At 36.3% G+C, this 15700-nt stretch overlaps 1 protein-coding gene across 1 annotated transcript in view; it reads right to left on the bottom strand.

Moving 5' to 3' along the window:
* LOC138716235 (uncharacterized) overlaps positions 1–15700 on the bottom strand; it is a 127748-nt gene that overhangs the window by 31280 nt on the left and 80768 nt on the right. The window contains exon 2 of the mRNA XM_069849080.1: positions 12991–14613. Coding sequence (XP_069705181.1) covers positions 12991–14613 — 1623 coding nt within the window. The remainder of the gene's footprint in view (positions 1–12990; positions 14614–15700) is intronic.

The raw sequence follows: 15700 nt of genomic DNA, 5'->3' as shown, positions 1-15700 counted from the left end.
CTTGGCGGAGATTAATGGGAATTTTGGTTCGATTTTTATCGTACATTAAACAAGGTAGGCGTAAGATGAAAATTGCAGTGCGTTTTATGGCGGTGGTGGTGTTGAGGAAGTGTTGGTGGTTATGTGGAAGGTAATTATAGTGGTGGTATTTGCGGCGGAGTTATGTTGCTGATAGATGTGGGGGTTGTGGTCGTGGTCGTGGTGATTGTCGTCGTGGCCCTCTTCTTCAGAATGGTGCTGCAGAAAAGTATATTCTATTATCCATGTGCTAAAAAGGATAAATGTTCATCTTCCCTCTTGCTTAAAAAAGTCCCTTGTGCAGACGCTTGTATTTCCCTAGTTTGACTATGCTGACATTTTACTGACTGACCTTTCCAGCGACAACAAAACGAAACTTCAACGTGCTCATAATTTGTGTGTACGTTTTGTAAGCAATGTTCGTAAATATGATCACATTACCTCATCCCTGGAAACAATAGGTTGGCTTAAACTAGATAAGAAAAGAAATTTACATTCACTGCTCCTTCTCTTCGAAATCTTTAACTCTTCTATTCCTTCGTACCTGTCGTCTCGCTTCACTTACCTTTCTTCCCACCACAATCTGAACACACGCTCTCGCCGTGAAACAATACTAACAATACCATCCCATCGCACCTCCTCATACTCATCCTCTTTCACAATAGCCCTGACTCTGGAATTCGTTGCCTGCTAGCATCAGGGACTGTCGAAATAAAATTGAATTCAAACGCAAACTTACTAGGCACTTGGTCAGTAATTGAGACTCGTTCAGACATGGTTTCTTGTAAATAGTTCTCTTAATCAATCACAAAATATTTCAATATCCGGTAATTTCATCACTATAGAATTTTGTTATTGTAGGTTTAATTTGTAATTCAGTAAATACAAAAATATTCTTTGTTCTTAACTTCTATGATAAAATGTCTAGCTTTCATTAATCAGGTAATCTTGTCGTACTTTAATTTTTATTGTAATTGTAATTGTAAATTTAATATTAATTGTAATTTTATTGTTCATATTATAGTTGTAATCCCCTGATAGAGGGGCAGAGAAGGTCTGATGGCCTTATCTCTACCAGGTTAAATAAATACTAAATACTAATACTAATACATCTGCTGGGACTTTAGTGCATACACAGTAAAAACTCGGGGAGTTATTTTTAAACATGTGGTTGTTACAAATCCCTTTCGTGTTTCTATACAATTATATAACTACTTAAAATATCCCGTGGCTTTACGGACACACTGTATAACTCAGGTTTCGCTTCATTAACTGAGGTCAGACATTTGGTATTTGACTCATTCTTGTTTTCGAACGAGGAATGAGTCGTTGGTAATAACCTATCATTCTATAGCATGAAGTTGTTTCTGTTTCGTTTGGTATACTACATCAGGGAATTCATGTAGTAGTATAAACTACCAAATACCAAGAGTGTCATTATAGTAGAATAACTTTAGGAAATACAACATTTATAAACATTTATTTGTAATTCAGATGTGCCGAAAACCAAGTCTGAATGTTTGTTGGTATAATATTTAGCGGGGGTTTATTAATCTTTACGGACCACCTTTCAGTTAAAGGAATGCAAGACTCGATAGTTCAGGTTCCCATAATGCTGGAGACCACGGCTTCCTTGTTTAGGTAACTGTTATGTCTTCTCACACTCGCGTTTGACAAGTGGAGTTAATAAATATTCATTATGTCCTTTTCTCTAGCAACCTCTATAACGACTTCTGCCTGCTAACATACCTACGTGTGTAACGCGATTTTAGAATAAAAGGGTGCTATCTACACCAACACTGACTTCACAGAAAAGAGATACAAACCATTTATTTTCTCGCTGTACGAAGTGTAAGAGAAAATATTATGGTGCTGTAAAAATCAATTTCTTATTTCTTTTGTGGAAATAACGTTTTGGCAATCCTTGATGCCAAAAAGAAATGGCTGTCTCTCTATCTTATACAGAAATTTCTTTAAACTTATGGTCTGATTTTGTTCATATTCAGCATCTACGACTCAATTTAGTCGGAAATAATATTCATTTATTTATTTATTTTTGCTAATAATTGTAACATAAAATATAATAAAAACAGAAAAAACTTTAGCTCACCCTTGAAAGGGTGCTCAGGGGCGGATTCCTGAATTTAAAGTAGGAAGTATAGCCTACCCATAATACAATTTGCCTTATGTCTACTACGCAATAAGAATATATAAACTTAAATTTACAATTTTTCATTTGTTATAAAATCCATACACAACTTTATAATAGTACATTATGCAACGAGCCTATAATGGTAGTAATTAAGACGCGAGTATGTTTGTTTATGAAACGAGCGCAAGCGAGTGTAATAATTTTCATACGAGCGTCTTAATTACCATTATAGGCAAGTTTCATACGACTTTTTATGCTCGACCATATTTCTAACTTGAAATTATTCATAAGTATTCATGTTATGGTTATGTAAGTGAGGAGCGGAACTGACCTGAATTGTGAGATGTGCGCAGACGCAAAAGTATTGATATTTTCCGAGGCACGAATGTCATTGACCTTGATATAATCTAGAGAATAACATGAAGATTAGTCTTGATATAACCTGGAAATTGATTTAGAATTGACAGTATTGGATTTCCAGCCTCCGTGACTTTTCGCTAATTGTCTTTCGATTGCATATCCGAGAATAATCGATACTTGCGGTTTTATAATGGTACAATGGTGATTTCTCATTGGCTGAACAACTGAATTATAATGAATAAGTGTACTTTAATGAGGTGCATTAAAGGGCTACTACCAGGTGTATAATTACTACATTTCGGCATGGTCGAGCATAAATTTAATACTAGAATTATTGGAATTGACAAGATTAGGGTGTTTAAACATAAATTGATTATATATTCTTGGGCCTAAATTACTACTATGATTAAATACTGTAGCAGTGTTGCATTTCGGTTCAAAAAATCTTAAGGGGTTAGGTACAGCTTAAAGGGGCAACATTTTGGAAATACTAAACATTTTTTCCCTCCATTACTGTATCTTTTACAATAATGAAAATTAGTATGTGTAAAACAGTGTCCTTTTGCTATAAGATAAAAATATTTTTATGATTTAAAAACATTATTTATAGGCCTATTTTTTTTTTTTTTTTTTTTTCAAAATTCACTGTACAGTGATGAAACGTTTCCCTCATAACTCAAAAAGTATCCAACATTCTGTGATGAAATTTTTTGTATGTATTTATGCATGCCATATCTACAATATGATGCAAAATCACTTCTCTACCTTTGATAGATTGATAAAAATAAATTAATTAAAAAAAATGGTAAAATATCAATATTTCCTTCTAACACAAAATAGAAAAGATATTGTTTATTAAGGAATGTAGTTGAAAGAGCATGATATTGTAAACATGAGTTTCAGCAATAAAATAAAAGAGAGAGAACATGAGAAAGTTAACAAGTTTATGAGTCACGAGTGAAGCTCTTCATCACTGAATTGTCACCGTTTTGAATTTTGAAAAAAAAAAATATATATGTATATATATATATATATATATATATATATATATAAATATTTTTTATCGTAAAAATATATATTTTTTTTTTCATATAGCAGAAGGGCAGTGTTTTACACATACCAATTTTAATTATTGTACAAGATGCAGTAGTGGAGGGAAAAAATGTTTAATATTTTCAAAAATTTTACTGCTGTAAGCTGTACCTAACCCCTTAAAGGACTCATACCTTTTGTTTCGTAACTATGAGAATACAATTCAAAATTATTTCGATTTTATGTATGAATTTTATTAATACAAAATAATAAATTTGTCTTATTTTAAGAACATGAAATATAACTGCAAGTAAAAATTTGGTCTTTATTTGAAATGAAATGCACAAAATAACGATGAATTTGTTTCTGTGTAAGATGAAGATAAAATTGTAATGAACAGTCCAATATCTTTTGAAACTCCTCTTTTTCTGATAAGTTATTTATTATACTCAGAATAATTTCTGCTTTTTGTTACGAATTTTTTAAGAGTCTCAATAGTTATAAGCCAACCTAGACAGTGATTACCCATAATGAAGACCGCATTCTTTATAACAATCACATCTGAATGAACCGAAGTGCAGTGTATTTTAACATGCATACCCTTTATCTAGCAACCTCTATAACGACTTCTGCTTTCTAAAATGCCTACGTGCGTAACGAGATTTTACATAGAACGATTCTATCTACACCGAGACCGACTTCATAGGAATCTGCGAAGGATTAATTACATACAAGATGATTCAGAAGGTTGTGCTGGAACTGAAGGAGTTTACAATGGGTTTGGAATAAACTATTTTACAATCAGAACTCATGATCTAGGAAGTAATCCTGAGATATTAAGCGTGTGAATATAAGAAACTACATGACAAACAACATACCAATGAAGTAACAGTAATGTGTGCAAAGATTTAAGTACGCAAAGATTACATGAACTTAATTAATTTTGTATTACACCAAAAGTTGTTAGAACTGGCGACCACCATACTCAGTACAGACATTGCTTCGTCGGAAGAAACACTGGCGTACTGTCCCAAGTACCCCAGGCGTCTCCCGAACCACATCAGATGCTGCAAGTAGCCTGGCTCAAAGTGTTTTTGAGTCTTAAGCCGGTGTCTCGCAAAGGAGGCTCTTGATATGGCCGCAAAAAGAACAGGCCCCTGATCAATAAGCATCAAATCAGGGGAGCGGGCTGGCCATTCAATCGGACCTCCTCTTCCGATCCAACGTCCGGGGTATACAATATTTATAGTCTCATACAGCAAGAGTAAAATGTGCCGGTGTTCCGTCCTGTTGCATTCATATATGCTGACTCACAAGAAGTGGCACGTTTTCTAACAGTTCTGGAACAACTTCATGCAGGAGATGAGGTGCAAAGTATGATTACATTTTAAATTCAGGTCCTGACATTACGGGTTTTTAGTGACTGAAGATTACTTAGGAAACCACAGATTTCTATTTGAAAAATTATGTATTTTGACCCCTCTATAAGTTCCTTTAGTTTCAGCACAAGCTTTTGGATCACCCGGTATGTCTTAATTTTAAAAACGTCCTCTATGTAGGTCTACAACTCAGAGAACGTAAGTTTCTCTTCATATTTGAATGATATTAAATGATTCCATTTTAATGTGTGAATAAAACTATTGGCTTCGATTTTAAATTGATGAATATTGTGTGTTTTTATTCTAAGTAAAGACTTATTAATTTTTTGCTAAAAATTGTATTTTATTTGCATCATTTACGGGAAAATTGGCTTTTAGATGCTGAATATGAACAAAATTCGTACCTTTATTATACATGATTAGATTATATAAATAATTTGTTTTTGTAAATCTGTGTAAAACTGATGGCATATAAAAAAATCACATAATGATCTAAATGAAGGAGAAAGCAATAGTGATTGTTTAAGAGGTGTAGATTGGACTTTTTTCCATTGCTGGTAATCAAAAATAAAATTAGAACGTTTCCAAGATTGGCTCTATCTTCGTTTTCAGTTGATCAAAAAATGAGGTGAAAAGGACATTCTACTCGATGAGTCTACTTGTAATGGCCCCAACGAGAAGGAATCTGGGGATCAAAAAATGGGGTGAGAAAGGGTTTCTGCTCTTTGGAGCCATTACAAAGAGACCTCTCAAGAAGAACCTCTTCTCACCCCATATTTTGATCGTCTGAGGACGAAGATAGAGCCAGTTTTCGAAAGGTTGATCTATCAGTAATGGAAAAAATCCAGTCTACACTACTTCTTTGTCACATATCTTACTTTATGGGATTATAAAGATTATCTTTTGTATACAATTCGCATAACGGAAGTTTATCTTATTTTGTTGCATAGTGGATTATTTAGTTTATATGTACTCGTATTTTCAAGAAGAACAATGTGAGTTTAGAAAAAAGGAAGATCATACTCCGATTGTACATTCGTACTGCAACTGTTAATACAAAAAAGGAGGGAATTCAATCCGTCAACTTTCATTTTGTTCTTAGATTACAAAAACAGCTTTCGATAATGTTTTCCGGAACAAGGTATGGGGCATAATGCATGATAAAGGATACCCAATGCATTTGATCAAAGTGGTTCAGAATTTGTATGAAAGCACAAAAATTATAATTGATAATGGTGTGAGGCTAGAAAAACAAACAAACAAACAAACAAACCAGGAATGTTTCTTGTCGTCATCCTTATTTAGTAGGCCTATATAAAATGACTAAGCCATTAAACAGTGTAAAAATGGTTTGAAAGGAGGAATTTCATTAAATAAACATCGAGTGAACACTATCCTATTTGCAGACGACCAAATGATTTTTCAAGAAACAGAAGACGGACTTCAAAGAACAGCTTGCAATAGCAAAGAAGTAATGCATACATTTAATTTGAAGATTTCAACTGCAAAAACAAAATCCATGGCATTTAAGGGAAAAAAAATCACAAATGCTATATTTATAAACAATGAAGTAATTTTACTTATCTATGTTTTAATTTGTGATAATGTGCTGAAGAAGATTTAAATATAAAATTGAACAAAATTAGACAAATAAATTAGAAAGGAAAGGGAAATACAATCCCCTGAAATGAGGTTCTTGAGATCGGTAGCTCGATTTATACTCTTGGATCAAAAGAGAAACTTAGACATCCGCAAGGAACTAGATACAGTATGTCCAGAGAAATACTCCGTTAGTACAAACGAGTATAATTTCATAAAGATGTACGTTACGAACTTTATACGAGTACTAGCGTCATAAGAAAAGACGACTCCAAGAATCCCTGTTTAGAATATTGCGGTATGTTTAATTGCCGGCAAAAAGTATAGATGGCAACAGAAGCGGAACCAAACCAGGGTTTTGTTCGTTCGGGTTTACCACTATTTTGTTATTTTTTATTATTATATTGTAGCAATATTCGTAACCATCGTAACAAACAACTGGCAGGAAGGTAGATTTGGCGCTCTGGAGACCAAGGCAACGTCTCTTGCAAGTGGCCACCGAGGTGCCCCGACTTATGGTGTTAGTTAAAAGATATCATCTATGTACCTCCACCGCCTCAGAATCTGCTAGAACTGAGACATCATATCTGCGATGCCAATGAGTGCATTCCAGTAGATATTTTGGAGCACGTGTGGCGTTAGTGAATATAGCCTTGATGTCAGCTGTGTGACACGCGAGATGTAGACCTACATTGTGTTTGTGAGGTATGCACTATAAAATTGTTGAATTGATCTTTCTAGTGTCACCGGCAGAGACGATATAGCCGTTTATAATCACGAAGGGTTTCTGTGGACACTCTGTATATACAGTTAAACATAATTACGCAATAAAAATTAAAATGGTATTCATATTATATTAAGAAAGAAAGAAAGAAGAAAGCCCACCTAAAATATTATTAAACTGTAGACCCATGGAATATAGAAGTGTAGACAGACCAAAAACAAAATAGCAAGACACTTTTACTTGAGGGCGAAAGAGGTCATTGGGTCTAATCCTTAAGGAAGAAGAAGTTATGTCTTTTGAACTGCACTTCAATGAAATAAACGAAATTTCATTCGAAGCCGAAAAAATTACTAAGAAAAATGAAGAAGTATTGCTCGTCGGCTTAGAGTGTAAACCTGCTAACCACCAAAAAGAACATTTATAAAGGAAGCAAAAAACTGAGTTTAAATTAACTCTGAAATTTTAGGACCAAATCCAAAGTCATCATCATCTTCTTCGTGGTATAGGCCTCATGGCCTGCTCCGGCTCAATACACCATCGCTTTCTTGGTCTGCCAGGGTCCCGTCTTCCTCGTGGTTTATAATTCCATGCCAACTTCAGAAACCTTCCATAATCCATTCTCTGTAAATGGTCGATCCATCTTTTCTTATAATCACAGACTTGCTGAATTATAGATTTAATTTCTAATTCCTCCCTCATGCTTTCATTTCTTATATGCTCTAGTCTTGTACAGCCCTTGACTGCTCTTAGTAATTTCATTTCTGATGACTGTATATTATTAATTTCTGTCTGTCTTACGACCCAATTCTCACTACGATATAAGAGGGATGGAACTGCTATAGCCTTGTAGAATTTTAATTGTGTTTCCTTCCTTGTTTTATTTCCTAAAACTCTTCTGATTGTACCACACATATATTGGTACTTGGAAAGTTTTATTTGTACATGTCTATCATAGCTATAGGATATATTTCCCAAATAATTAAAGTGTGACACTTGTTTAAGAATAATGTCATCTACTAGGCTACAATTTTTGATCTTACAGGGTCCTTCCCTTTGAATGCCATTATTTCGGTTTTAGATTTTGATACCTCAAAATTATGAGCTTTTGCTACTGTGTTTAGCTTATATACACCATACTGCAGTTCTTCCTCAGACAGGTAAAAATACCACCTGTACTTTGGATTTGGCCCTAAAGTTTCATAGTTAATTTAAACTCAGTTTTTTGCTTCCTTTGTAAAATTTTCTTTTTGGTGGTTAGGAGGTTTACACTCTAAGCCGACGTGCTGTGTCTTGAACACCTTTTTCTAATATTAAATTAAAAGTAAATTAATTGTTACAAAAAGCATAATCGAGCCTGTAATGGTAGTAATGAAAACGTGAATATTTTTATGAAACGAGCGTAAGCGAGTTTCATGAATTTCATACAAGCGTCTTAATTACCGTTATAGGCAACATGCATATGACTGTTTTTGTTCGATCATAATTAAATGTCTAAGTTTTGAGTTTCTACAAATATCTTTCCTTATTACTCTACTGATAATGAAGCGGTGACGATAAATGTATTTTCAACGTATTCACGACTATTGCAACAGATGGCAGGCATGAGTGTCTTTTCACCGTGTTTCCGACTAGTGCAACAGATGGCAGGCACGGAGTACTTTTGCATTTACGCAGTACCATATTTATTGATTTTTTGCTGAGGTTTGGTTTGGAGATTTTAATCTCAAAGCAGTACACATTAAAACACAGGAAATGAACTCAATTTATTAGGATAATAGGATTACTATTATTATTGCGTCTGCCATTTTGGATTGCTGCTTTCAAGGGTTGCGGGTTGTTGCGCGTACGATATTAATCAATATCGCATATGCTTAGTTGGAAATCGATAGTTGGAATAACATAATGAATAGCAGTACTTTAATGTATATTATTAAGGTACAGTTATGTCACATGTAATTAACGTTTCATAGTATGGTCCAATAAAAAAATGATTACGGAAGAGTTTGTGTAATGTTCATGATACTCTCTGTTTTTTTTAGTAGATCGAAACAAGGCATGGTACAACGGGTCAGTTGTCCTGTAATTTTGTATCTTCTGTTTGGAGAAAAAAGAAAGAAAAGAAACTGATGTCTTTTTAGCATGCAGCTCAGAACTATTGTATTTTATAGCCTTTGGAAGAATGTCAGGTATTTTCTTCAGTATGCATATTTTACCCGAATGTCTTCAATATGCAGATAGGCATTTGCATAATTTCACTCCATCCCAGACGGTCTTTAATTTCATGGCTATTTCTAATAGCATACTTTACCCATATTTGAAGGAAATGGAATGCTACCGCCGACTTCTTAAGTCATAGAGAGTCCAGACTACACCGGATGAAGACTGAATATACGCATTAAATAAGAGATTGAACAATAAATGTAACACGTTACGTCTTTTTATACATTATTTCATTCAAAATTTTCGTAGTTTCTTCATCGGATTGGAGTGAGTCAAGAGGCCAATAGGTCTGGAACTCGCAGTTTCTCCAAATAATGTTTAATTGGCTTAACAAATATTAAATTAACAGTCTGTTTATTTTGTAACATTTTCGTTAATGTGTTTTCTATTTCTTCAAGATAATTTCATTTTTTAACAACCAACACTTAACTACAACGTTTCTTATCACTATTTTAATTGCTCAAATGCAGTTGTTAATGATTTTACACATGTAAGGCAAGTTTTGAGTCTCTGAAATTATTTAAATTCTATATTGTAGAGTATTTCATGAAACATTTATAAAATCACAATTTATTATAGTAAGTCACTCCTACGTGGCGAACCTCAGCCGGAGTGTGAGGTCGAACATATTTTATTGCATTGCACGAAATACGACCGTGACCGTCGGCAATATGGAATTCGGCCCACTCTACGTGACGCTCTTGGAAATGATTTTAATTGTACAAATGCAGTTCTGAAATGTTTATCTAATGCAGGACTTGACAGGACGATTTAGTTTTTTATTGACACGTTTTGCTTATTCTCCGGACCCTTTACATCCGGAGGTTATATTTGTTGTTTTATATATGTTTTTAATACACTTGACATTTCGGACCTTTCACATCCGAGTATTTTAGAAATGTGCCAGATAATTTATTTCTGGTGACATTTGTTTTATTATTTTATTATTTCTTTTTAAATACTAGCTAGGGTCTGAAAACTGCTCACTTCTATGATTTTTATGCATCACCTTGTTGAAACTGCATTTGTGTACCTCGTTTTTAACGTGACAACATTTTTTAGTTAGTTTTAGTATTCACCTTGTTGTATTGTATTGTATATGTTTTTGGTTATGTTAAGAATTTTAAATAATGGCGCAAATGGCCATAGTAACTGACGCGCCATTTTAAACCCCACTAACTAGTAGGTCATGGTTCATAATTAAAAAATTGAATAAAAGTTCTAGGTGACTAGTGTTGAATAATAGAAGGATAGGTTATAGTTTTATTGCTAAAATGTGACTTTCTGTTTCGAATAATCACAGCATTGTGACCACCAGTTGACAATATAGGGATGTGGATGCAATGAAATGTACCCAAAATCCCAGGAATATTTCGTATCATATAAAATTCTCTAATCACTCTTTCTGATTTATGTTCATGTCAAAGATTGTCCTCTGAAAGAAGCAATTGCTGCAGAAATCTTTTTAATATATTTACTCACTATTCATTTTGAAACACTCATGACATCGGCTAGCCTATAGGTAGTTGAAAAGAGCCTGTAGTATAGAATCTTAAAAATTAATAGTAACTGCTGAATTGAAGTAGCTATTTCTGTTTGTAGGATATTCAAATTTGGGTTAAATTTGTTGCAAAATTTTTAGATCTACTTGTTTCGAAAATCTGTGTCGCGTCAAAAATTAAGTACCGTACATCGTATCGAAATCACTAGTCCTACGAGTAGTTACCATGCCAGTTCATGTCTCACATTTTTTAAATGTTAAATAATAGCTCAGTATCAAAATAATCAGCCATTATGATAATTAGTTCACTTTTAGAGACTGGCTTCCCTATATTAAACTGATGAATTAAAATAGGAAAGATTGAGAAAGCTAGATTTGCAGTGAAAGACCTGCCTTGGACAGAACACTACGAATGAATGCATTAAAATTTATAATATTTTAAATATTATCTTACCAGTCATATACTAAACATCCCCTAAGAAGATACATCAAATATTACCTTCACAACTTCTGTTTAAACAATAGTGGTGCCATTTCTGAGAAACTGGCGCATTTGTCGCATTAATAAAATTATTTTTTAATTTAGTCGAATGTGTAACTACTGAAATTTATCTTTCTGAATAAAATGTTAGACTGAGCAAATCAAATTTATTTTAATTCGGTTGCAGTTGCTATGCTCGGTAAACTTCCAAAACAGGTATATGTTATGCATTTTAACATATTTAAAACCATCTTGCAACATTGGGTGTTAGAAAACCCTTTTCATAATATTAAGGAATTTTTCTACTCTTCTGTAGACATAAGTATTTTTCAGTAGTCTATAGGCCTATTTGATAATTTTATTTTTGGTTTCTATTTTATTTTAAATGTATTTGTTCCTCTTTGCTTTATATTTATCTTTGTTGTTATAGTTCATAACTGTCTATAATATCATTCTCGATGCTCATAACATTAAATACTTTAGATGCAATACAATATAAAACCAGTCCTCGCATTTGTTTGCCTCATTTTAACCGTGACAACGCTTTTTAGTTCTTTTAAGCATTCTGGTTATTGTATTGTGTTCGTGTTCAGTGAATGATTTTAGATAAGGACGCAAATAGCCATAGTAGCTGACGCGCCCCTTTTTAAACCCCACTAAGTAACTAACTAAAATCAGTCCTCTTATATACAGCAGAGGCACATGTTGAGTCTAGTAAAACTAAACAAATTTCGGAAAGTGTCGAAATGAATAGGTATATTAAAAAATAATCAGACTTGAATATTAAAGAGCAATATGGAATCGAATTAATGGAAGTAGAAATCACTAGAAGAACATTCAAATGGTATGAACATTCCTACATAATGCCAGAAGGAGATTACTACAATTGAGGACCGTTTTTGCAAAACTTGCTAACTGCAAAATTTTCAAAATTGAGATTTTGGTGGATTAGTTAACATAAGATAGGCTAAAGGCATGATGCTAAAGGCTTCTTAGGAAAATCTTATTGTTTCCTTCACAGTAGTGTGTCAAAGTGTGACCGTTTTATCAAAATTTGCTATCTGCTATGTGATAGCTATAGCAAAATTTGCAGTTATTTCAGTTTTTTTGTGTTTCTTATAAAATTTAATTTTTACAGTTAGCAAGTTTTGCAAAAACGGTCCTCAATTAGAAACAATCGCAATGACAATGGTAATCGCGCTCTTGATTTGGGGTCAAAACCACATTCAAAGGGCGATCTCTTTTCTCGGTCTTCAATTTTGCTAGGATTTTTAAAGACAACTTACCAACAGGTGAGAGGAGCCGGGTAACCTAAATGAAGGAAGAAGAATAATGCGAAATCTTTTAACAACTAAGAAATATTCAGGAGCGACTTTAGAGAACTAAGTGAAATCAATCAAGAAACAGTTGTAGGGTTTTCTGAGGCATATCCACGATTTGCCAACTCACGCGTCTGTTTTCTTGGAAATCATGCTGCATTGAATGGTGAAGCTGCTGTTTTTGCATAAATTAAGAAGTACTTACGTGATGCTTGTGATACTTTTTGTGCACGGGCTTGAGCACGGCCTGAGCTTCGATGGGGGTAGCGTGCACGGGAGCTGTGCTGACATAGGTAGCGAGGGCTGGAGCTGCCTGGGCGTAGACCGCAGCAGGTGCGGTATGGGCCACCACGGCGGGCGCTGCTGCTACGACAGGAGTGGCTACTGCTACCGGAGCCGTGTACACGGCGGGTGCCGCTACGGCCTGGAATTCGACTCCGCCAGACGCGTATGATGAGGCTCCGCCAGACTGAGAGGAGGCTCCTCCACCTGATGAATACGAGCCCAGAGAGGCACCACCCGATGAATAGGAGGCGGCACCTCCACCGGAGGAGTACTCAGCTGATCCTCCGGAAGTGTAAGAAGACAGCGATCCGCCAGAGGAGTACGATGATGATTCACCACCAGAGGAATAAGAGGATAAAGCTCCGCCTGAGGAATATGCAGATGAAGCACCGCCTGAAGAATATGCAGATGAAGCGCCGCCTGAGGAATATCCAGATGAAGCGCCGCCCGAGGAATATCCAGATGAAACGCCGCCTGAGGAATATCCAGATGAAGCGCCGCCTGAGGAGTATTCAGATGAAGCTCCGCCAGATGTGTAGGAAACCTCACCTCCGCCTGAGGAGTATGAGGTGGCACCGCCTGTCGTGTAGGTGGAAACCTGGGCAGGTGTTTGCGATACGTATTTAACAGCAGGAGTGACTGAAACGTACTTGACTGCAGGCTTGACTGAAACGTATTTGACAGCTGGCTTCACTGAGACATAGTTCACAGCAGGTGTAACTGAGTAGGTGGCGACTGCAGGTTTAACAGACACCTGTTTGACAGTGTGTGCAGAGGCATATGAAGTAGGGGCCTGGGCACTGTAGCCGGACGCGCCTGTTACAGCCAGGCCGGAGTAGCCGCCTGATGAAGAAGTGTACTTCACAGCTGGGGTGACAGAGTAAGTGGACACTGCGGGAGACACGGACGTGTACTTGACGGCAGGGGTCACGGAGGTGTACTTCACTGCAGGAGTGACAGACGTGTACTTGACAGCGGCACCGCTGCTGTATGACGTCACAGCGGGGGCCACTGCCGCGTACTTGGTGACAGGTGCGGTGTACTTCACGACCACCGGGGAAGCGGACTGGTACGAGGTGGACACGGTGTTGCCCGAGGAGTAGCTGGCGCTGGCTTGTCCGGATGACTCGTAGTTCTCAGAGCCGCCGGAGGAGTAGGACTGCACGACGGGGGCTGCTGCGTACGTCTCCGTGTGCGCGGGGACCGAGACGTACGTGGCAACGGCCGGTTTCGTTTCTGTGTATTTCACGGCCGGCGCCACGGCATAGCTGGCCACGGCAGGTGTCGAGCTGTAGGATTCTACGGCCGGTGCCACCGCAGCGTACTTGAACTCTCCGCCGTGGCCGCCGTATGCCGCAACTGGAGGCGGGCCGTATGCTAGACCTTGATTCAAGCCGTAGGCTGCGTAACCGCCGTAACCCAGCAGCCCGCCGTAGCCATAGCCCAGATGACCGCACCTGAGATTGTGTTGGTGTTCTGGTGTGTAATAGGCGTCGTTGGGAACGATCATGCCAGCTAGCAGCAACAATGCCGGCGTTAGAATCTGTGAACAACGGAAAATATTACGTTAACAAAATAATTCAATAAATATTTAAGACATCCTTCATATAATACAGTCGAACTCCAATTCAAACATTTTTAGTTCGAAATCCTGAATAATTATAACTTTTTGCGCGCTCCCTTGACACTCCTATACAACGCAATGTTAAACGAATCGTCTGCAAGTCGATTTTCTTTTGGATAATTCTAAGTGAAATCCAATGAAATACAGTTTCAAAATTAGGAAACTCATCCTGCAATATAGCGCTAACAGACTGTCGCCTTGTCTTTAGATGGACAAGAAGGGTCAGAACATTCCGAGAAACCATTGTCTACATTAGCCTAGGCTATGGATCACATCCAGGAATTAAGATACTATGTTGGAGGATAACAAAACGTGATTGAGACAATTTTACAATCGCTCCATACATGAATCAAAGATTAAATGCTACAATATAAATACAAAGCTTTGAATATCTTGTAATTTAAAAATGTTGTACAAAATCTTGAATAAATAGTTTTGTTCTTGCTGTATTGAATTTTTTAGGCAAGAGATTTTGGATACAATTGCCATAGGGGCTCCATAAATTTAGTTGTTGGTTTTCTCTCGAAAAAGTTGGTATGTTTAATTGAAAATACCTTTGGTGTAGGAAGTAAGAAAACAAGTGAAACTTTTGTAATTCGAAATCTTTGCCAATTCGTTTTTTTTTTTTTAATGGTTCCTTCAACTTCGAATTAACCAGGTTCGAATTTAGCATTATTATTTTACAAGGACTGGGGCATAAGTGATAGAAACTATTTTTGTGAGAATGCGGTTCGAAATTTCGAAATGTGCACATGAATGGGCAGGGTATGTGTACTAGTAAGGTAGGGTAGGGATCAAACATCTATAAACGACATCATGCTACCCGTGTTTATTACAGTAGGAATAACATTACAGCACACATACGCACTCGAAAACCATCTAAAATCTATCGGATTACATCCATTTTGCTCGGCGGTCGACTCACAACTGTATTAAGCGCTATAAGTGCGATAACCATATCACACTACCATCCCTAGTGATACTCATACTATGGATGCATGGTGGT

This window comes from Periplaneta americana, chromosome 16 (genome assembly GCF_040183065.1).
Source record: "Periplaneta americana isolate PAMFEO1 chromosome 16, P.americana_PAMFEO1_priV1, whole genome shotgun sequence".
Taxonomy (NCBI): Eukaryota; Metazoa; Arthropoda; class Insecta; order Blattodea; family Blattidae; genus Periplaneta; species Periplaneta americana.
The sequence above is the reverse complement of the archived record's forward strand: the minus strand, read 5'-3'. Positions and strand labels throughout refer to the sequence as shown.